We start from the raw sequence: 21863 nt of genomic DNA, 5'->3' as shown, positions 1-21863 counted from the left end.
CAAGACACAGTCTATCTTTATGAATAGAACTGAACCAACAGAAAAGAAGTACAGGAGCACAATCCTCCCCCTGAATGAGGAGTAGCCTGGGCCAGTTCCAGTGTGTCCTACAGCAGTTTACAAGCATATGTATTTTCATAAAATGACTCGAGAAACAAAGTGATCTTACATCATCTAAGAACAACAGTCTGACTTTCTGTTTGGCAGGCTGCCCTCCATCCTCTCCTCCACTGCTCCTCTGTCTCTTCCAGGCTCCTGGGGGTTGTCTCCCTCCTGTTCCCAATACTTTGCGCAGAGGTGAATAAATCAACGTGAAACTCTTATTATCTTATTTGCTCTCTGCTCCCGCCTCTTCTGTCCTCCCCCTCTTGAACTGCTTGAGCAAAATTAATGCCTGTGTCTCTGGCAAATGTATTACACCTATAATTCAGATTTAAAACAAGCGCCCTAGCACTGGTCAGACCTTGAGCAGAGAGCTCGTTTTCCACATGAGTAATTGAATCCTTCCATTCAATTTTCTTTCAAGTACTAAGGACAACTGATTCCACACTGAAAACTCTTGTAAAACTTCCACCAGACACCTGTCAACCAAGGGTAGAGATACCTTTTAAACAGCATACGGGAAGGTAGGAATTGGCTAGGTAAGGGCAGTTTCCTACAGTTCACAGGCAGATTATTCCAAGGTGCCAGAAGTGGTATGAATTCTTTATCTCATAAGCTGGCACTTTGCATTATCCGTATTCCTGTAAGTTTAAACTATGAGCTCTCATGTTTGCTTAGGAGACAGCATCATGGAAGGATGCTGGGTTTTCAACAAACAATAGTCAGTCTTCAACTGATGACCATGTCCTGCTAGTGTTTTTAAAAGGTGCTTTCCATCAGGGAATTTTCAATTTGGTCTGTCAGTGCCACATTTGTGCATTTTAAGAGACTTGTCACTTGTATGGTGTTTTCTGATCCACTTAAAGTGTCTCATCACCAAACGGCCATGGTTACATCAAGCAACTGCATGCAATGAAGTTGACCATGGTACTGAATGGACAAGGTATTCTATGCTTATCCAAAGTTATCCAGCTATGTCTTTTGGGAAAATTTATTTTATATATTTTGGATATGACTCAATTACAGACTCCAAGCCATCTCCAGTGGCCACAGGAGATGTTGGTTCATCATTTCATTAATCACTGGAGTTACTTCTTGCAATTTTCATGGTAGCACTGTTTTTTTTAGAAATTTGTTGCTTATTCTCAAATTATCTGATTTTTCATTTCTGTTCCTGTATTTACCTCCTCCATGCCAACCGAGGGCTTGAATCCTTTAGAAAGCGCCTGTGGACCTCCTTTTACTATCTTCCTTTGTAAGGGAATTGGAAAGCAAGCATACACAAAACTCTGCCAAACATGAAATGTATGAAGCTATGGCCTGCATTGATGCCTTTCTCACCAGGCCGACGACCAGGTGACATCCAAAGACATGCAAGAGTCCAGAACTGGAGAACACCCTCATGTTTTTTTTTTTATTTTCTTCATCAAGACTATGGGCAACTTCAGGGCCAGCAAAGCAAAGAAGTCTATAAACCAGAGTTTATAAGGCATCTGGTGGCCAACTGTGTGTTATCTACTGTTGTAAAACAAAATATCCTGAAATAGAACGCTTCATACAACAGAACACATTGGTTTGCTCATGATTCTGAAGCTTAGGAAGGGCTTGGAACAGAAGTTCTTCTACTCTCTGCGGTGCCAACACAAGTGTCTCACTCAGTCTATTTGCCCGGGAGCTAATTCGGAACTGCAAGGGCAGGAACAACCTCATTCACGCGTTGGAGACCTCTGCTGTGCTGACAGAGAGCTGGAGTCCGACTGGTCTCATCTGTCTGTCTCTCCCCTAGTGGGGATCACTACACTCCCGATACATGGCTTCAGGCTTCTAATGACAGTGTCTGGAGACAGCACAACATCATTTCTGCCAGAGTCGATGGCCAATGCGAGTCAGAAGGAGAGCACAGACCCAAGCGGAGAGTAGATTATGCAGGGAGAAGAAAATGCAGATGTGAAAGCAAGGAAGGAAATGCTATGGCTTTTTGGTGGTAATGAAGCAAACCAACCCTACAATGTTCTTCTAAACCTGGATCCTAGCACAGACCGGGGTGCTACAGGTCAGCTGGGAAGACAGTGGTCATCCTCTCCAACTTCACACTGCTCTCTCCTTAAACATCTGTGCCTCTTTGTTATTAAAATCTTCATTTCAGTTCAAGTCAGTTTAATTAACATGAGTCACTTTGTGGATAAAACAGGAAACCTGTCCTGGATCATGTGTTAAGTCCTCAATAGTCAATCAATGAAACTCAAAAAACAAATCATCTTTTGTGCATGCTCCCTCCTCAATTTAAGAGAGACCATGGCTTCAATCTCACAGGAAAAGCAATAAGCCAGTCAAATACCCATGGACAAAACAATACGGAATGTTTCATTCAGCCTCAGAGTCTGGGCTAGCCTAGAGGGAATTCTTTCTTTGTTCCATCTTCATCTGTCTCTAGAAGCTCTCCCCAACCTGTGTAAGATGAGCCTCCACTGTGTCTGAGACAAGCTTGTCAGGTAGGGCAGTAAAGAGAAGGCGCCCTCTGCCTGAGTTAGCCTAAACACCTGCACAAAACAAATGCTGAGAGGATTTTGGAGGTCAATGAGCAAATGTGCTTGGCCAGGGACTTTCATCCAGGTCTCTCATGTGGGTAACAGAGCCCCAAGCACTTGAGCTATCCTTCACTGCTGTTCCTAGGCCACCAGCAAAGAGTTATAGATCAGAAATTGAGCAGCCGGGGCATGAACCAGTGCCCATGGGGAATGCCGGAAATGCTGGCAATGACTTTTTTCACCATGCCACAGAACTGGCTCCCGACATTGTAGGGTCTGATGGATTAAAAATGAATGCTCAATTGGTAAGAATACTCCTCTTTCCCTCTCAGCTGAATTCAAACCAAGAGTTGTCAATGCCTCTGTGGTGGGCAAAATCTATTTCCTTAAGTCTCGACATTTATGCTGGAAGACCACATATCACTTTAAAAATATTTTTCCAAAACCTAAGGAGAAGTGTGACTTACTATTTAATGACCAGCTTGCATCACACAGTTCTGTGTAGCTCACTGAGAGAAAGTCACATTGGAGTGCGATCAGTCTCCCAGCGAAAAAGCATTCAATCTATCTCCTCGGAAGATCTTGCCATTTGTTTCCCTGAGGAACGACTCAAAAGAGTGAAAAAGAAAAGCAAGGTTCCCTGGGCCCCCACATCCTTCTTTAAGCAGTAAAAATCCCCTTTTATCAGTTCTGTTCATTTTTGCTTCAGTATAAAATTTCATTTGAACTAAGTCATCCTATATTCAAACACAGCTGCTCCAGAGAGCACATGTGGGTTTGTAAATCCTGCTGAATCTATTCGTAAATCGTGATAGAATTCTCCTACTGATGTTGTAAAAGATGTTTTCCTTGTTTTCAAACTCAACGCGAGGACATAAACTAAGCAGGCTGACCCAGTGTATCCCCAAGGGTCTCCTTAGAGGTTCTGCCCTATGGTTTGAATGGGTTTTGAACACAGGCCAAAGAGTTCCTATCTCCTCAGCTACAGAGACGAAGACTACAAAAGAAGGCAAGCCAGGAGGGGGGAAAAAATTCCACCCTTAATGTTTCAAAGGATTTCTCCAATGTTAATTGTTCCAAAGTGCCGGAGTGATTCACCAGCCAGTGGTGATTGCTAAGTAATCTTACTTTGGACTTCTTAATCCATGTTCTATTAATGGATTTTAGCCACAGCTCAAAAGGTTAGGAATTAAAGACCCTGTTTTGCCCTCTTTTTTATTAAATTATTCTAACCTCATCCTGGGTAATTCATCACTGTCTCCCTCACTGTTGGTATACACGCTGGGAATGGAAAGGCCAGTTCCTATAATCACTGCCACCACCTCCCTCCCCCAAACTTCCCAAACACATTCTCCAAAACAAGCTCTGGGTCCAGTTTCTTTGGAATCTGAGAGGGCAGCTACTACAGTTTTAGACCCTGTGCTACAGAAGAGTCAGCCCCCAGAAACAGCACAGACTCCTTGAGAACCCTCTTCCGCCAGCTGAATCATACCCTAAGCCTTCATCTTGATCATTTTCAATGTTGTTTCAAGCTGAGCCGTTCACACTCCTGGCCGGGTGTGTCCATAGCATTCATAGCACAAACCCTGAAGGCCGCTTACGGGAGACGGAGGGCAGATGCTTCACACAGCCCGAGAAATGCCCTCCACCTGTCAACGGTGCTGGCTTCCTCTGATTTCTGCACTTTGAATAAAAGATGCTGAACAAGTGGAGGCCTTGACTTCACTGAGTCTGATGCCCTAACACCCCTTGTGACTACATTTGAAATGGAACTTTGAGGGAAGAGTGGGTAAGTGAGGTCATAAAAGTGGGGTCTTCCTCCCAGTCTACTGGTGTTATTGTCAGAAGACAATCATGTAAGAAGGGATTTAACTTGCTGTTCTGCCACTGACAAGGAGGAAAGGGCTGAAGGACAAGTTGCTCATTCATGGCCAAAGAGTTCTTGAGGTAATGAAACTTCTACAAACACCCAACAATATCAAGTTCAGAAGGCTTCTGCAAAGGGCATGAAGGCTCTGCCTGAGCCTCTGTCTTCCATCTGGGTACTTACCTGCACCCTTTACAAACATAAAGAGTAGGTAAATGAGAGCACATCAGGAAAAATGCTCCAAGGCCAAGGGTCACTTCAGTAAGTTAACTAATCCAAAAAGGAGGTGACGAGAACCCCCTTTTTGTGGTCAAATAGTTCGAGAGGCAGGTGCCAGCCTTCTACTACAACTGGCTCCTGTAAAGAGAGCCAGTGCAGAGGACTGAGTCCTCAACATCTAGAATCCAGAACAATCTCCACCTAGACAGTGTCAGAGTGCAATGAATAACAGAACGGTCAGCTGGGGTCTGCTGAGAATCTGATGCTGTTTGCTTTAGAGGTGTATGAGAATAAAGGGAGCAAACAACTCCACTTTTCTATTACCATCATCTGAATAGACCAACACAACATCAAACAGTTCACATATCTGAAATCCTACTGGAGAAGCTTCCAGTTGGTATTGCAGCTGTCTTTGAAGACAATGGCTACTACATAAAGCACCATATTTGTTCCTGTTCACCTAGAATGGAGTTTAGAGCTGGCTTCAAATTGTAAAGAGATTTTGGCTCATTTTATACATAAAAAAGTTCACGTATTAAAACTAGTCAAAATACACTTGATCTTAGCCAAAAGGCTGAGAAGCAGTAAGGTTATTCAAAACTAGAATGAGCTACTTCCCAAAAGAGAGTGAATGAAGATTGCCTAACATAAAAATCATTTAGAAAGATTTTTAAGTATCAAATAGAGCTGTGGGTTACAATGACGGTAATGATATTCAAGAGGGTAGGGGAGATTTAAGGATTTATGATTCAAGAACTAAAGCTACTGGCCATCAAATGTTACTACTAGACCAGTCATCATCTCAAGCAAGCTGCATGAAGTCGCTTAACCTTAGTTGCCAAAATCATGCTGTTAGTTTTTTTTTTTTTAATGATTTCAGGATCAAATTTGCAAAAACAAAAGAAATGATCAATTATTGAAAATTATGTAGGTGAAAAGTTTCATCACTACCATAACCACAATCTGTATCCCACCAGATGCGACTATTCCAAAGAAGACAAAATAAAATAAAATATATTCTATAGGCATGTGCCATATGCCATGTTGGTCAATGATGCCCCATGTGGGTGAAAGTGCTTCTGTGAGGTTACCATGGTGATGAAAAAGTTCTACACATAGTGATGTTGTAGCCATCATAATAATATAGCTGATACATCATTCTCATGTTTGGGAGGATATTGGTGGAAACTGACCAGCTGTCCTGACGGCTGTATAAGTCTATAGCACACACAATTATATCTATGGTATCGCTAAGAGTGACTCTGTTCCTGAGATACATACTTTATACTTTTAGCCTTGTTTTAGAGTATGTGCCTTCTCGTTTAAAGCCAAGGTCACTGTAAAACTATCCCTTTGAATGCTGGCAGCAGCCTCACACATTTCATGTTGACCTCTCTTCTTGGTTGCCACAGGAGGCTACTTGGATGATAGATCTACAGTGGGTCCTTGTGCATAAATATGCACTCTCATAGCATGTTCTGTCCCTGGGTGAGCCTGGCTATTTCTGTGTGCTGTAGGTAGAGTGTCTGTGCACATATCTATGTCACTTCTCATTCGCACAATGGAAATGCATATTATTTTGTCTTACTTTGGGCTTGAAAAGTGTAAAAATAAATGTGTGCCAGTGCAGCCACCACCTTAAATAAACTTAAATGTTTTCTGGAAACTTTAACTTAGCTTAAGTTTAACCACCACCTTAGGGAAACTTAAACTTTCCTGGAAGTTTGCAGTACATTGATTCAGAGAGGAGTTTTCTTCTCCCAGAGCGGAGAGATGCAATCAAAGCAAGCCACAGGGGCAGTCATCTCTCAGGAGCTGAGGTTTGAGATACCCTTCCTGATGCAGGGCAAAAGGCTTCTTCAGTGAGTCCCCTCTGAGGTGATGGCTCTACCTGGTCAACAGTCTCCTTGCTCTTCATTTCTTTCAGCCATCACTTCTCTGGCTACTTCTCTGGCCCTGCACTACCAGCTCCTACAGGCCTCCTTAGACTCATGCTGCTGAGAAGTGCTGCCTCGCTTCCCGACTCAGGTGAGCCACAAAGTGCAGATGGTGCTTCCACACGCCCAGAAACTCTCCTGGGGCAAAAGTAATTATTATAACTGGAACGGGGGATGGGATGAGCAAAGACCTGAGTTTTCCAAAGTGATCTGCAGGCCCTCATTCTCAGAAAACACAGCCACCACCTCGAGTGACACAAAGACCCCCTCCATCGTTCATTGCTTCCGGGTACGGTGCTGCCATCTGATGAAGGAAATGATGATGCTAACCAAGACGCCACATCCCGTGGCTGACCCAAGTCGGGCAATTCCCCCCGGAGCATCCATCCTCCATCCCCTTGTCAGATCATTGTTTATGAGAAGATGAATGCGGGTGGCCATCCTGGGTGAAGGAGGCTGATGTATGTGTTGTTAATGACGGAAATAATCAGTGGCAAGTGCGTTTGTCAAGTGGCGAGTCGGGGAGCATTAGCATTCCCCAGACGCCCGTGGCTTTATCTCCAGGCCGGTGTCTGACAACCACCCAGGATCACCCATGAATAAATACCGAGGCTTCCCCAGACATAATTAAGCTGCCAATGCAGATATACCTAAATAAAATGGATATCTTCATGGCACCAGAGAGTGCTCAGGTAATGAAAGCCAAGCGGGAGCAAAGCGCATGATGTACACATCCGTGCTCGGGCCGCAAGGGAGTCCACCTCACTTATCTCGCTACAGCATTTGCTGATCCCTACGGCGGAGCTCCGATTTCTGGTCTTCGCTCTTGTGTTGCTTCACGTTCGCCCTTTCTTCTCTCTTCCTTTAGAGACTTAGAGCTGCACGGAAGAGGCATTTTATATTTTTCCACTGAGGTCCCAAGGTTACAGTCAGGTGGCCTCTGAAACAATCCAGCAGAATTTGAGCGGGACAGGAGGTTTTCTGTCCTCTTCTGTGAAGCTGATATAGGGGACTGGAGGAGGAGGGATGAGACAGAAATAAAGAGGAGCTTTGCATGCTAACTCCATCCTGCCGATCCAGCATGCTCACTTTTCCATAGCGCATTTGGGACCAGAAAGAAGGAGGCATCATGATAGCTCGGAGGTGACATGAAAATTCCACAAAGCGCCCAGTGTAAAATCCTCTGCCTTTGGCATTAGCATCCCGTATGGGCACTGGTCCGTGCCCCAGCTGCTCCACTTCTCATCCAGCTCCTTGCTTATGATCTAGGAAAACAGTGGAGAACAGTTCAAGTCCATGGGCTCCTGCACCCACATGGAAGATCTAAAAGAAGCTCCTGGCTTCAGTTTGGCTCACCTCTTACTGTTGCAGCCATTTGAGGAGTGAACCAGTAGATAGATGATCTTTCTCTGTGTCTCCTTCTCTCTGTAAATTTGCCTTTCAAGTAAAACTAAATAAATGTTTAAAAAGAAAATCCTAGAAAGCCTCTAACACACTAATTCCACCCTATTGGTACATTTCAGTGAAGATATTAGCTCCTATTTCACAAAAGAAAGTGATAGCATTAGAGCAGCCCTTCTTTGGCTCTTGGCCTCTGGACCAGGCTTACATGTGCTGCTCTGGCCTCCTCCCAATGATCTCCTCTCATAGGCAATTCTCTGGCTCACTCAGGACAGCTGTCTTCTTGCACACATACTCGCAGACATATATCGACCCCCTCTCAAATCCTGCTCTCATTGGTGCATTTCATTGATGTCAGAGCTCTGAATTCTTGCATCTGTGGTGGGGGTAAGAATTTGGCATAAAAATGAAGATGCATAGGACCATAAGATCCTCTGGAGCAGCCATTTCTCATAGCTCAGTGTCAAGTAGTAGGTGTTCAATAAATACTTGCTGAGTGAATATTTGTACAATAAACAAATGGATTCCATTCAAAAATAAATTTGGGGAGAGTAGAGACAAATGTACTTAGAACTTTTGAGAGATACTCATCAACAGGGTGGAATGCAAGGTTATAATATACAATATTTAGCAAACTTATTTATGGAATGCCTGGTTTACAGGATGCCTTGGTTGTTCTCACAGAACACACACTAGACTTTATGATGACCCACTTGCCTCCTAGGGCTGTGAAATGCAAAGCACAGCTGATTCTCTCCCTTCCATCTCCCTCAGAAGGAGAAAAGGAGTCTTCCAAATAACCCTTTCTCCCAGCCTCCAACACTATGCCCTTGCCTTTAAGATGCTGGCAGACAGCTCCAAAGGCCCTCAGAATCTCTGGAGTGATCTGAGTGTCACGTGGATGCTAATGTGATGACCACAGCCAAGGTGCTCCCACACAGCTCAGGAGGGGTGTGATCATCAGAAAGATCAGGACACTGATGGGAGTCTTGGAATGTTGTGCTCCACCCCCAACTTGGGGGGGGAGGGTGCTAAAGATTCAGTTGATGACCAGTGACCAATGATTTAAATGAATTGGGCTTACTTAGCGAAACTTCCATATAAAGCTCTGAATGAACAGGGTTCAGAGATTTTCTGGGTTGCTGAACATATGGAGATGTTAGGAGAGCTGCGCTCCAGAGAAAAGACGTTGGCTGTGGACCCTTGCACCATTCTTGGGTTCCATCCTTCTGATTTTCCCAAGTTGTTCTAGGAAATTATTGACCCAGAGAAGAGAGTCATGAGAGCCAATCAGCAGACAGAAGGAAACCGGGACTTGGTGACTGCAGCCTATGGGATGAATCCCTTCATTCGAGGTATCCAATGCACTCTCCAGGTAGGTAGCGTCACAATGGAACTGTAGAGCACACCGTGGGTGTTAAAAGAATTGGAGAACTCGTTGGTGTGAGGACAAAGCTCTACCATTGATGCAAAGCATGCTATACACAGCATGAAAGACCTTTGTTATTAAACTATGCTCTCAAGTCTAAATTCTCACATATGCACTTTCGTATTTTCCAGTGGTCATTTTCATCATCTTTAAATGATCCTCTGTACTTCTTTTAGCTGCTGCTACTGTCCGTTTGAGAAGCTTTAGCACAATACCATACAATGAGGGGATTAAACAACACACACTGACTCAGAGGTGCAAGTTTCGAGTGTGGGAAGAAGATTCAGAATCCAGAAAGGGACTTCTTCCTGGTTGGAAAATTTTATCACATGAAGGAGGAAATGGAGTCTCTGGTTCCTTCCTCCTTATAAAAGGACACAAATCCTGTGATGCAGGAAGTTCCACCTTGATTTCTTCACAAACCTACCTAATTCCTAAAGGCCATATCTCTAGCATCACTTGATAAGAGACTGGGATTTCAACATAGGAAATTCTTGAAGACACAGATGTTTAGTCCATAACCCATGCCAAGCATGCATCTTAAAACGCTGGATGACACTGGGCTTAACACGCCATCTGTGACTCTGACACCCACCAAAAGGGCTGCAACTGTGTTGTTACTGAACAGAACCACTCAGCCTCTAAGCACCCAGACACTCCTGTCTCCTGTGTGGACATTCTCTCACGCCACCCCTGTTGCACAGTCCTCTCCACCACATGCAAGTTTCCCTTACAGCGAGGGCTTTTCCCAGTTTCTAGATTCTTCCATCCTCTTCTGACATTCCTGCCCTTCTCCCTGCTGAGTGCCAATGCTGGGCTCCTGGACACACCTGGCATGAGTTCCTAAACCACCACAGGGACTTTTCATTTTGCTATATATAACTGTCACATTCCACTCTAACCTCTGAGTAAGTCTTCAGAAAAAAAAAATCACATACCTTATCTCTTTTTTGATGGTGGAGACTAGGAGTAGACCAAGGAGGTACTTGCCTTGGAAGAGAAATTTAAACTGGGGGAAGAGGGTGTGTGGAAAAACTCCAGCATGAAATTAAATGAGATGTAATTTTTAAAGAAGTCAAATCAGTGCAAAGAAATTCTAACAGAAGCAAACTCTCAGTATTTTTTCAAAAGGCAGAAAAATGGAAAGAGACAGGACAGAACCACTGGGCTGGGGGTTGTGGGGACAGATCCAGAGAAAGAGAGAAAGTTCCCTCTACCAGTTCACTCCCTAATGTCCCTAAACAGCCAGGGCCGGGCCAGGGCACAGGCAACAGCTGAGGATTCAGTCTGGGTCTTCCATAGGAGCAACATGGACCCAACAACTCGAACCCTCATGCTCCCTCCCAGAGTGGCTGACAGCTAGAATCTGGAGCAGAGCTGGGACTTGGAAGCCAGGTAGTCAAGCCAGTGATATTTTAATTAAATTCAAGATCACTGATGTATGTATTTATTATAACTATATTCATGTAGTTACTGTATTGGTATACATTGTCCCTCCAACACAACACAGCTGGAACCCATGAAGCCACAACCCCTCCTTCACAGCCTCTGAACAATTTCCCCTGCTTAAATTAATTTCATTTACTCCTTCCCAAGCTGGTCTTCTTTTGAATAAATTGGTTTCATTTCTAATGGCAGGCTTCTCCTTGAACTGCTCCTCAGTCCTAGAATCTGTTTCTTCATCTTCCTTGTAATTTCACAGATTTATCAGTTAAGATCCAAAGATGTCATTCTTGAACTTGACCAAAATGATGTAACTTCATTACTAGGCATTTCCTCTTACTTTTTACATGTATCAGATGCTACGTGATCCAAGAGTTTTTACACAATATTTTTTGGTGTATTCTATCCAACTGAACTGCATGCTTTGTAAAAGTAGGAATTGTGTCTTAATCCCCTTTCAATTTCCACATATAGAGAAGCCAGTTAACAGGCACTTACTGATTTTATTTACATGGTATTTTATTGGTGTCTGACTGGCAATTGTTGTAGGTACTTCTTGAACACTGTCACTTTCCTTGGATGACCTGGACAGTTATAACCTAAGCAGCAGGCATGTCAGAGCAAAATATGATTGCAGCATCAATCAGCAAAGCCTCCCAGAAAACCCTCCACAAGGTCAATGACCAAGGTAGATTCAGGGATGCCCTTCTCACCTTATCTTGGGTGACTGGCATTGGCTCCATCTGTCACCTCAACTGTAAATATGTTTACGCAGGATGTTCCCAACCATACCAAAATCTTTTACTTCAGAGCTTTCCTGCTTGCCGGAAGACCAATATTGAATCAAGTCACTCTTTCAAGAAAATCTTAAAAGACCTTGAAAATATAATAAAGACAGAAACGTTCAGCTAAATTTTTCCTTAGTCCGGCAACAGCAACAGCTCTGGTACCTGAGATTCAGGAGAGAATGTTGTAGATGAGGGTGAAGGTTCTCCCACTCTTTTTATTTCCATTGCATGTAAATAACTGGAATCTTGAGCAAACCCAGTCCAGAAGTTCTTCCTTCTCTGCTAGTTGGTTCACAGACCTTCCCTTCAGCAGAGAACAGAACTTCAATGCATTGTCTTGAAATGCACCTTTGGGTGGCACCTGGCCTTCTGATCCACTAGACCCATGGCCTTCTGGTTTTCCCATGGTTGAGTTAACTCAAATTCCCTTTTGATTTACTTGGGTCAAAGTCTATGCAATAAACAAGGATCGTTTTGGCCCAGAGATGTATGTAAACTCAAGAGCTCTAATAAAGCCTGGGTTTGGAGCTGGTGAGTTTCCTGCCTTCCACAATCACACAGCAGGCTGGGAAGAGATGAGTGGCTGGAATGTACCAGAATTCCACAGGGCAGAGAGCATGTCCTTATCTTAACAGGTCCAGCATTGGATCTGGCCAAGGAGAATACCCTATGGAAGGAGAAGCTGTGTGCTGACAGGAGGGGATCTCATGGGTCCACTTTCAGTTGTGTTTTACATCAGAGGCCATCATCAAGAGTACAAGTATTGTCACAACAGCAGCCACAAGCATTTCTTTGAGGCTGTAATGGGCTTTCTTTCGTACCTGAAAAAATTAAGATTTCCATCCTTTATTCCTCCAGGATCCTCAATGCATTCCCACATCAAATTACAATTTAAAAAAAATAACATCCCCAAATTATATATATTTTGAATCTGAGTCAGCAACCCTAGCCTTCCACATCTCCCTTTTGCTTTAAAAGCTTTTCCTCTGAGATGCCTCAGGCCAGACAACTGACCCAGCTGACCCCTTTCTGAATTTGACGTCAGATTTCTTCTTGGGTACATGAACTCAAACTAATTTCTCAAGATATCTTATTTTGGAGGTGGGGTGCCAGGTTAGGGTGCTACTGGGAACACCACATCGCATAGATTGAAATACATGGATTTGAGCACTGATTCTGCATGCAATTCCAGCTCCAGGTGCATGTGCTCAACCCTGGGAGACAGCAGATGATACCTCAAGTTCCTGGGCCGTTCCCACCCACCTGGGAGACCCAGGAGGAGTTTCAAGGTGCTTCCTTAGCCCTTTCCCAGTTCTGCCTATTATAGTCATTTGGGAGTGAACCAGTGATGAAAGATTTCCCTTTATCTCTGTTTTCTCTGTCTTTCTGCTCTGAAATATGTTTTTGAAATGAAAATATAAGAAGTAAATCTTGGGTTCAGCACAGTAGCTTAGCTGCTAAGAGTCTTTGCCTTGAATGCACCAGGATGCCATATGAGTGCTGGTTCTAATTGCAGCAGCCCTGCTTCCCACCCAGCTCCATACCTGTGGCCTGGGAAAGCAGTGCAGGGTGGCAAAAAGCCTTAGGACCCTGCACCAGTGTGGGAGATCTGGAAGAAGCTCCTGGCTCCTGGCTTTGGATTGGCTCACCTCTGGTTATTGTGGCCACTTAGGGAGTGAATCATCAGACAGAAGATCTTCCTCTCTCTCTCCTCTTTATATATCCAATTTTCCAGTAAAAACAAATACATCTTTTTTTAAAAGCTAATCTTAAATATCCTATTTTTAACCTCTGTATCTTCAACCCCCTGTCTCACACATTCTCTTCTCCCAAGTACAAGCCCTAGGGCTAAGGATTCAGATCATTACTAAAAATTTGCTAAAATGATATCCACAAGGAATTTCATTCATGGATACCCCTTATAGATAGAGACTCAAATAATTTCCCTACAAAAACTCCAGAAAATAATGTGGGGCTGGAGTTGTGGTGGAGCAGGAATAGTCTTTGCCTGCAGTGCCGGCAGCCCATAGAAGTGCCGGTTGATGGCCTACTTCTGATCCTCTTACTACTCCAGTTCCCAAATAATGCAACAGAAAAGGCAGCAGCAGAAGGCCCTTCCCTCCCATGGGGAAGATGAAGCTCCTAACTTCAGTTTGACCCAACCCTGGCTGTTACTGCCAACTACAGGTGAACCAGCAGATGGAAGGTTTCTCTTTCTGTCTGTCTCTCCCCCACTCTGCAATTCTGCCTTTCAAACAAAGACATCTTGAAGAAAAAAATTCTCAAGGAAACTTAGAAACCAATATAAAGAAGTGCCACCATGGATATTGTCACCAGCATGCACAGAGGCTGAACCCAAAATCGAAAATTCCAAAGAAGAAAGCGTGTTGGTGGGGACTTCCTGCCTCTTAAAATAGTCTTTGTGGCCATTCAATTGTAGGAGAGAGTGTCAGGGCTTGAGTCTGGAAAGGACAGGAACTCAGCCACTCTATCAGTGCTGCTGCAAAGCCTGTGGTCTGAGCAACTCGGAGCCTTCCACCCCATCCAACAAAGAAGTCGGGACATGCTCAGTGCTCAGGAGGGAGCTGCCAGTTAATGCTCTGCAGGCTCAACTTGAGTAGCGAAAGAGCAGTGTATGATATATGCAGCTTATTAGGAAATTTTTAAAATGAGCAATAAAAGGACTCACAAGGGGAATGGGAAAGTCTCAAAAACGTACAAGATGCAGTCATTAGCGGCGCTGACATCTAACAGCTGTGGGGCCCTGCGTGGCGCTGATATCTCCACCCTGCTGTCAGAAGGTGGGAGCTCAAGGCTCAGCCAAACCCCTGAGCGGCACCCAGATGATTACTGCCAAGCGATGCGGGCTTAAGAACTGTCAAGTCACCACATCCACAGTGGCAGTCGCATTACAAGCATAGCGAGCCTTCCCTCCAAGGAAAGATAAGGCACAGGTTTGAGACAGGAAAAAGAAATGTCTTGTTTAGATTTTCAGAATCTGCTGGAGAAGGACAAAATATCACCTCTGAGGCCCTGAAGGGTGGCTCCTCCCCCTGCCATCCTCCACTAGCAATGCTTTCTACACCTCTCATCTTTAAAGTACACTCCAGCGACGTCCCTTGCAATCATCTTCCCCAAGGCACATTACCCTGACTCAGCTCCAGCCATGTGTCCCTGTGTGCCAAATTCCTATCCCTTAAGCCCCATGAGAATGGTATTACTTAAAGGCATGCGGTGGCACCTGGCTGGTTCTGCACATAACGCACAGGCAGCACGATCCGGAATTTCCAGTTGTCTCCAGTAGATCTCCAGCTCCTTCGCTCCCCAGCGCGATCACCCACTCTGTCTATGCCACTGCCCTGCAATTCTGCACACCAGAAATACCCACTGCTCCCTCAGCACAAAATGAACTTACTTGCTTGGCCCTCTGTCTGCCTAGAGCACCTCCTTTCTCCATTGCACCCTGGGAAGGGAAGCCTTCTGCAATCCCTTGCTCTTATAAGCTGACCACACCGTTCACACAGCTTGGGGAAGAGGACAGCAGAGGGAGACGCACATAGCTCCCTTGCATACCGGATGTTATGTGCGACATCACTCATGTCACTTGCCCAGATTGTACTTGGGAACCAAGAGGGGTGGCACCATAGAATCAGCACAAGTGTTTCGATCTGGCATTCAGCTAGGGGCAGGCACTTGAGAAAACAGGAGTATGTGGGGAGAAGGTGAAGCAGTGAGGTAAGACACAGCTTGAGATGCTGGCATCCTTTACTGTAGTGCTTAGTTCAAGTCTCGGCTGTTCTATTTCCAGTTAGCTCACTGCTAATGTGTCTAGAAAGGCAGCAGAAGATGGCCCAATCACTTGGGCCCTTAACATCCACATGGAATACTCAAATTGAGTTTTGGCCAGCCCAGATCGGCTCCAGCCACTGTGACCATTTGGGGAATAAACCAGTGGATGGCAAATTTCTGTGTGTGTGTCTCTCTCTCTTTCTCTTTCAAAATAAAAAAAAAAAATCTGAAAAAAAAAAAACAGGCCAAGATTCACCTGTCTCCTCTCAGCTCCTCAAATTAAAGTACTATGAAGTGGACTAAAGGGATTCTCGGATTAATATGTGGACATAGAACTTGCTTCCATAGGCAAGGCTATGGTTTTAACCACCTGTCCTCCAGAAGTTCATGTGTTGGAAATTCAATTCCAAGGTTCACATGTGGCTGGTATTAGTGGCAGGACTTTGGGAAAGAATTAGGACAACATGACATCATGTGTGCGAGGCCACCACAATGGCACTAGTGGGTTTGTGAGAAGAGAGACCTGAGCTGGTAGCTGTCTCTGCCTCCCCATGTGATGCCCTCAGTCACGTTAGGCTGCAACCAGACAGTCCGTACCAGATTCAAGCATTGTGAACCTCCCACTTCGCAGCCTCAAAACTGTGAGCCAAACGTAGTTTTATTTCCTGTCATTAGTCAGTCTCAGGTGTTTTTTACAGCCACAGATAACCAGCTAAGACACCAAATCTAGGATCTAACGCCAAATAGGACATGATTCTCCTGCAACACAAGTTTTTCACCGAAGAATGAAAATCAGAAAGACATTAAAAATCATTTAACAACCTGACATGAGCAACAAAGTCCCACTGGCATCCCAAACTGGCAGACATGGAAAAGTCGATTCCAGAAAGCCAAGAGCACAAGTATGTCTATATCTGTTCTATCACGTACAAGCATTTGAAAAGCAGAGATACATACACAGCCACCCCCAGGAAATTGTTTTTTAAATGGGAAAGCAAAGGCATGAGACATGGGGTGAATGCATGGCTTCATGGCATGTTCCCCTCCTCACATCCATCCCTCAAGTCATGCAAACAACCAAAGCAAGATAAAACCCTGGTAAGTCCTTGCTGAACATCCCCAACAGTGACCTCCTCGACCACATGCAAGGTTCCTCTGCAGATGTAACACAGATAGGACTGGATTCGGGGTGGCACCGATGGCCTTGGACCCTACGTGTGGTGTGATAATAAGAAGGAGAGATTTACCCAGGTTCAGGCAGAATTGAAAAGCGAGAAGCCACAGGACAGAGAAACACATGGAGACTCAGATGCAGCCATGTTCACATTGGGCAGGAAACACTGAGGCAAATGAAAACTTTGCCAGGAGGAGTAGGTCACAGCCTTGGGAGGGGTCAGATACTCAAGGGTTAGAACAAAGCACAACAAACTCCAAGCAAACGCAGATGCAGGTAACTAGTAACCGGACACACAGGCAGATTCAAAATCCGAGCAGGAGTTGGGGTCGGTCCAGAAATGTTTCCTTGGTGGACTGAATCACTTAATTATAATGAATCTTTCAGGAGACGGACCTTCTGTTTATCTTAGGTGAATCACGCACTCTAACCCTGGGAGCAAATTAAAGGCCTGAATAAAGCCTTTTGCACAGTCAAGCATGAGTCAACAGATAACAACCAGCATGGGTTCTAGAATGAGAAGCCATGGAATTAAAAGGAAAAGAATGAGCCATAAATAGGAAGACATAGCAAAAGCACATTTTTACAGAAAATAATGATAACGTATGAAACATGAATGAAGCTTTAAGTCGTTATCTGCCCAAAACGTCCACAAAACCTAAATATGGACTTGATAGCAGAGGGAAGCTGGGAAAGCTGAGGCTAACGGAGGTTAAGGAGCGGCTACTGGTCTGGTTGGCGGAAATGAAAAAGAGATGGGTGAGAGCGTTACAAGAAATGAAAACTACAAAGGCAGGAAAGTTAACTGCCCTCGAGGTCAAATTGGAAGTCATCTCCTCTTAGTAGGCAGCTCAGGGACTCCAGATGAGAGCAGTGAGGAACAAAGGCCAGAAACACAGATCATGGAGGGAAGCTTCTGGAAGCTCGAAGCCCCGTGTTCTGGAAACAGGCCACAGGAAATCCTTGACTGTTTCCAATGTTACTGCAAAGAGTCAAGCATGCAGTCTGGGACATGCTTTTAAGAACAAAGATAGAATCCTGCAAAACAAGACCAAAAGAGGTAATCTAAGGCATTTACTTCAACACTCAACACCAAACCGTACGAACAGGAATCAGACTGCATAGAATATTAAGGAAAAAGAGTTACAACACTTGAAACCTTTATTCCACCAACATCCATTTGTAAAGATTTAATAAAAATATAACTAGACACACAAAAGAGTGAAGAAGTGCCCCATTTGTGGTCAACACAGCACTCAGACTGTTAGGGAGTGCAAGAGAGAACATACCGGACTCAAACGTAGGATGTCATGAGAAGTCTTTACTGCTCAAGCTTGGTAACACACCTCCCGCTACACTCCAGGAGCCACTGCACAGCGAGGCAGAAGTCAGGGGCTTTTAAACTCTCATCCTCCAATCAGATTGAGAGCCATACAGAACAAAGTTTCCATGCATTCAATTACTAAGTGCAGGAAGCAGGAAGGGAGATGCCGGAGCCCCAAGCTGTCCTGTAGTTAACAAACCTAACCTAGGCTGCACAATAGGAGGCAGGAGGGCTAGATGTACCAAGCCGCTGGTGCTGGTTTCACACACTCCATTAACTTGAATGGCGCAGGAGGAGGCAGGAAGTGTGGCCAGCGGAAACTCCCTTTCTGCACTGTCTGCTGTCAATTAACCTGACAAGCAGGTGCTGGCCACCAGCAGGCTGCACCCAGTCACACAACGACCTTGAGCTGAATTCCAGACAGGTCATTTCACACTAACAGACAATCCCTCCTCAAGACATCCAGGAACACAGACACATATTTGTCCAAGTTTAAGTTCCAGCTGACACAGCTAAAGTGAGATTTTTAAGAATGACAATCAAAATTCTATTACATAAGTCTGTATGTTATGGGAATTGTACTACATGTACACCATGTAACTGAGATAAAATATACCATTTTATATAAAATGCCCATCGCATGACTATTTTTTCATTCTATATGTTTATTTTATTATACAAGTTATTTATCCCATAATGTCTTAAGCAACCAGTGATACTTCAGGTCTCTTTCTTCTTGTAAAATTCTAGAAGGAAGCACTGTTTGAGTGATTAGCTGATAGCAACTCCTACGTCCCTTTGCTCATTCTCAACGCAGAACGGAAGCATACATTGTCCTTTAAAGCAACTGCGGAGCTAAGAAACAAAGATTTTTGTTATTGTCATCCATGGTTACATGGTTAAGGGTACACCTTTCTAAAGCAATTGTGTTTTACATGGGGCCAACCATGTTTTTAAAAGCAATTCGTCTAATCATCTTACTTTTAACTAACAAGTCTACAAATCTATGGGGACCTGTGTGACACACTGGTATATTTACTCATGCTATGACATCTAATCTGCCTATCATACTCAAACTTCTGACATTTGTATAGTGAAAGCACTCGACCTCACCTTTCAGCTTGCCTAGAGGAATGGCACATTGCCATTATCTATCGTCACTCTGCTAGAAAAAAAATTGTGCAAATTGGCAAGAAAGTGCCAGAACTTTGCATAACTTATCTAACTATAAGTTAGCACTCATTCAACAACCTCTCCCTCTATTGTACTTATCCTCTGCTCACCATCACTTCATTCCTAGCTTCTATGAGAGCAATTTTTGGGGGGTTCTGCATATTAGCAAGATGCATCGGCACTTCTCTTTTTGTGCCTTTCTTAAATTCTTTATCATAACGATGTCCCAGTCTACATGTTGTTGCATGACAGAAGTCCAGCCTTTTTGTGTCTGAACTGTATTCCATAGTGTAATTATATCACTCCCCCGCCCCACGCATTGGTGGATGGAGACTTAGGTCATTTTCACTTCTGGGCTACTCTGACTAGTGGTCCAGTGAACCCAAAAGTGCAGATACCTCTTTGAGGGATGACTCACACATCCAGAAGTGGAGCACCTATGCTATCGTCTGGTGATGAGCCTCCATGCTATTTCCACAATGGCTGTACTAAACCACAATCCACTAACAGTGTGTAATGAACAGTTAGTTGCCATCTCTCCACATCGTCACCAACATTTTTAAACTTATTTTTGATAACAGTCAGTCTCATAGGATGTCATCTTACTCTGTGCATTTCAAAAAAGGTTTATTTATTTGGAAGGCAGAATGATAAGAAGACAGAAAGGAAGAGAAAGAGAGAGAGAGATTCCATCTGCTGCCTCACTTCTCAAGTGCCTACGACAACAAGGCTTGGACCAGGTGAAAACCAAGCATCAAGAGCTCCACTTGGGTCTCTCACGGGAGTGCAGCGACTCAAGTACTCGGGCCATCCTCTGCTGCCTTCCCAGGCTCATTGACCAGAGCAAGGCCTGAAGCAGGCACTCCAGTACAGATGACTGCAGTGCCACAACGCCGCCTTCTCATTGTGGTTTTGGGTTGTCTTCTGATTAGTGACGGCAAGCATTCCACCCCCACATACCTGTTACTCATTTCTGTCTTCTCTTCTGAAATGTCTGTTTAGATCTGCTGCTGCCCATTTTCAGTTGGGTAACTTGGTCTATCTACTTACTGTTTTTAAGACACCTGATTTTTTTATGTACTCTGTCTACACAAGCCTTGTCAGATATGTGCAACTTGAAAATATTTTCTCTTATTTTACAGAATGCCTCCTCACTCTGCTCATGGCTTTCTTTGTTATGGAGCTCCTTAGCTTGATGAAATTCCATGTTTCTATATGTGCCTATATTCTTGAAATCTAATCCAAAAACATTCCTTCTTCATTCCGGTGTTTAAAGCATTTCTCCTATGTTTCCCTTCGTCAGTTTGAACTTTCAGTTCTTATACTGAGGACTCTGTAATTTCTTATTTTGACAACTTTTAAAATTTAAATCTCAAGAGTAAGCATGTACAATCCACACACTATACACAGAATTTCCAAGTTAATTTCTTGACGTATTTGCCTGTGGGTGCACACTTCCACCGAAACAAGAGTAAAACATCATGACTCATCATTCCTGTGTAAATCCACTTATATTTCCTAAACACAGAAACATTCCCCTAAGAATCATACTATCGCTATACTCACGATACTGAACAGTGTATCAATGCTTTGTTTTATCCCCATGTGTGTCTGTACTCTGTTTAGAATACAGGGCTTCCTGGCTGATTATACTCATGATAAAGAGAGTTGATCTCTTACAGGGACAAACAGCACAACTTCATTACTAACGATCATGGACTAATAGCCCTAAATAATTCAATATCCTAGTTATGTTTTACTGAAAGCACAACTGAAATACAGAAACCCAGGAGAGAATCTGGTTCTAAACTGACATACTTAGGGAAACCTGTTAAAATATTTTCTTCTTGCAGCTGGCATTGTGGTGCCAGCATCCCATGTCACCAGAAATGCACTGGTTACGTTGTGTCAGACCTCCCACCAGGATGGAGACAGACCGGAAGTCAGTCCATCAGGAGGTGGATACCAGCATCAAATACCAGGCATTTTACTCACACAAGCCTCGAATGACAGAGCTGTCCATTTGTCTGGTACCAACGTCCCAATCACAGCAAAGCAGAAAGAAAGCACACAGGACAAAATCAAGACATATTAGGCAGGTGAATTCTGCGCTGGCCATGGCTTCTCCCTGTGCAGCTGCAGGTCACAAGCTGCGAATGTCCTCCGTGGACAGCCAAACGTAGGGCTTGTGCCATCTTAACCACCCCAAAAAATGGCAGATTGCCCTCTGTCCCTTCGTCCGCTTCTCCTTTTCACCCTGACCACCCCGTCTTTGTTGGGAATCGGCAAGCAGTAACCCTGCCTCCGTCTGTAGTAAAAAGGAACCCGGCAGCCAACACACATTTACACCAAGCTCCTCACACTTGCCAGGAGATGAGTCAGACCCATCCTGGGCCAAGAGAGGACCTGGACAACTCACTCCCTGGGCCAGCGGCCAACATGTCTGCCGGAGCACAGACACTCCAGTCCACGCTGCCCACATTTCGCAGCCTGTCACCAGCACAGCTGCTGAACTACACACGAGGGACAGTGGGCAGAGGGGCAGCAACTAGATCCGATTCCTCAAATGGCAGACCCCTTCCCGCTGACTCTGATCTCCATTACATTGTGGGACTGAATAGCCCTATAAAAACATCCAGTGTGAAAGACAAATTCAAAAACTGCAGAAACATTATCCTGATGGGAGTCT

The 21863-nt window shown here is 44.3% G+C and overlaps 1 protein-coding gene and 1 long non-coding RNA gene across 4 annotated transcripts in view; one reads left to right on the top strand and one right to left on the bottom strand.

Annotated features, from left to right (window-relative positions):
- Positions 1-21863, bottom strand: part of LOC101536786 (heparan sulfate glucosamine 3-O-sulfotransferase 3A1) — a 96390-nt gene that overhangs the window by 38170 nt on the left and 36357 nt on the right. Inside the window, exon 1 of one of the 3 annotated variants that reach the window (XM_058676231.1) lies at positions 4232-4372. The exons of 1 other annotated variant lie outside the window; for it this stretch is intronic. Coding sequence is in view for 1 of the 2 variants with exons in the window: in XM_058676230.1 (XP_058532213.1) it covers positions 1444-1475 (32 nt within the window). In the remaining variant the exon portion in view is untranslated. Of the gene's footprint in view, positions 1-1443; positions 1491-4231; positions 4373-21863 lie in introns of those variants that run through there. One more of the 3 variants, XM_058676230.1, reaches the window with a different exon arrangement.
- The window catches only part of LOC105942342 (uncharacterized), a 28272-nt gene continuing 10859 nt past the window's right edge, over positions 4451-21863 (top strand). Inside the window, exon 1 of the long non-coding RNA XR_009246961.1 lies at positions 4451-4577. This is a non-coding gene — a long non-coding RNA (uncharacterized LOC105942342). The remainder of the gene's footprint in view (positions 4578-21863) is intronic.

The sequence above is a fragment of the Ochotona princeps genome, chromosome 17, assembly GCF_030435755.1.
Source record: "Ochotona princeps isolate mOchPri1 chromosome 17, mOchPri1.hap1, whole genome shotgun sequence".
NCBI classification, from domain to species: domain Eukaryota; kingdom Metazoa; phylum Chordata; class Mammalia; order Lagomorpha; family Ochotonidae; genus Ochotona; species Ochotona princeps.
Note: the sequence above shows the minus strand (reverse complement) of the source record. Positions and strands in the feature narration are given on the sequence as shown.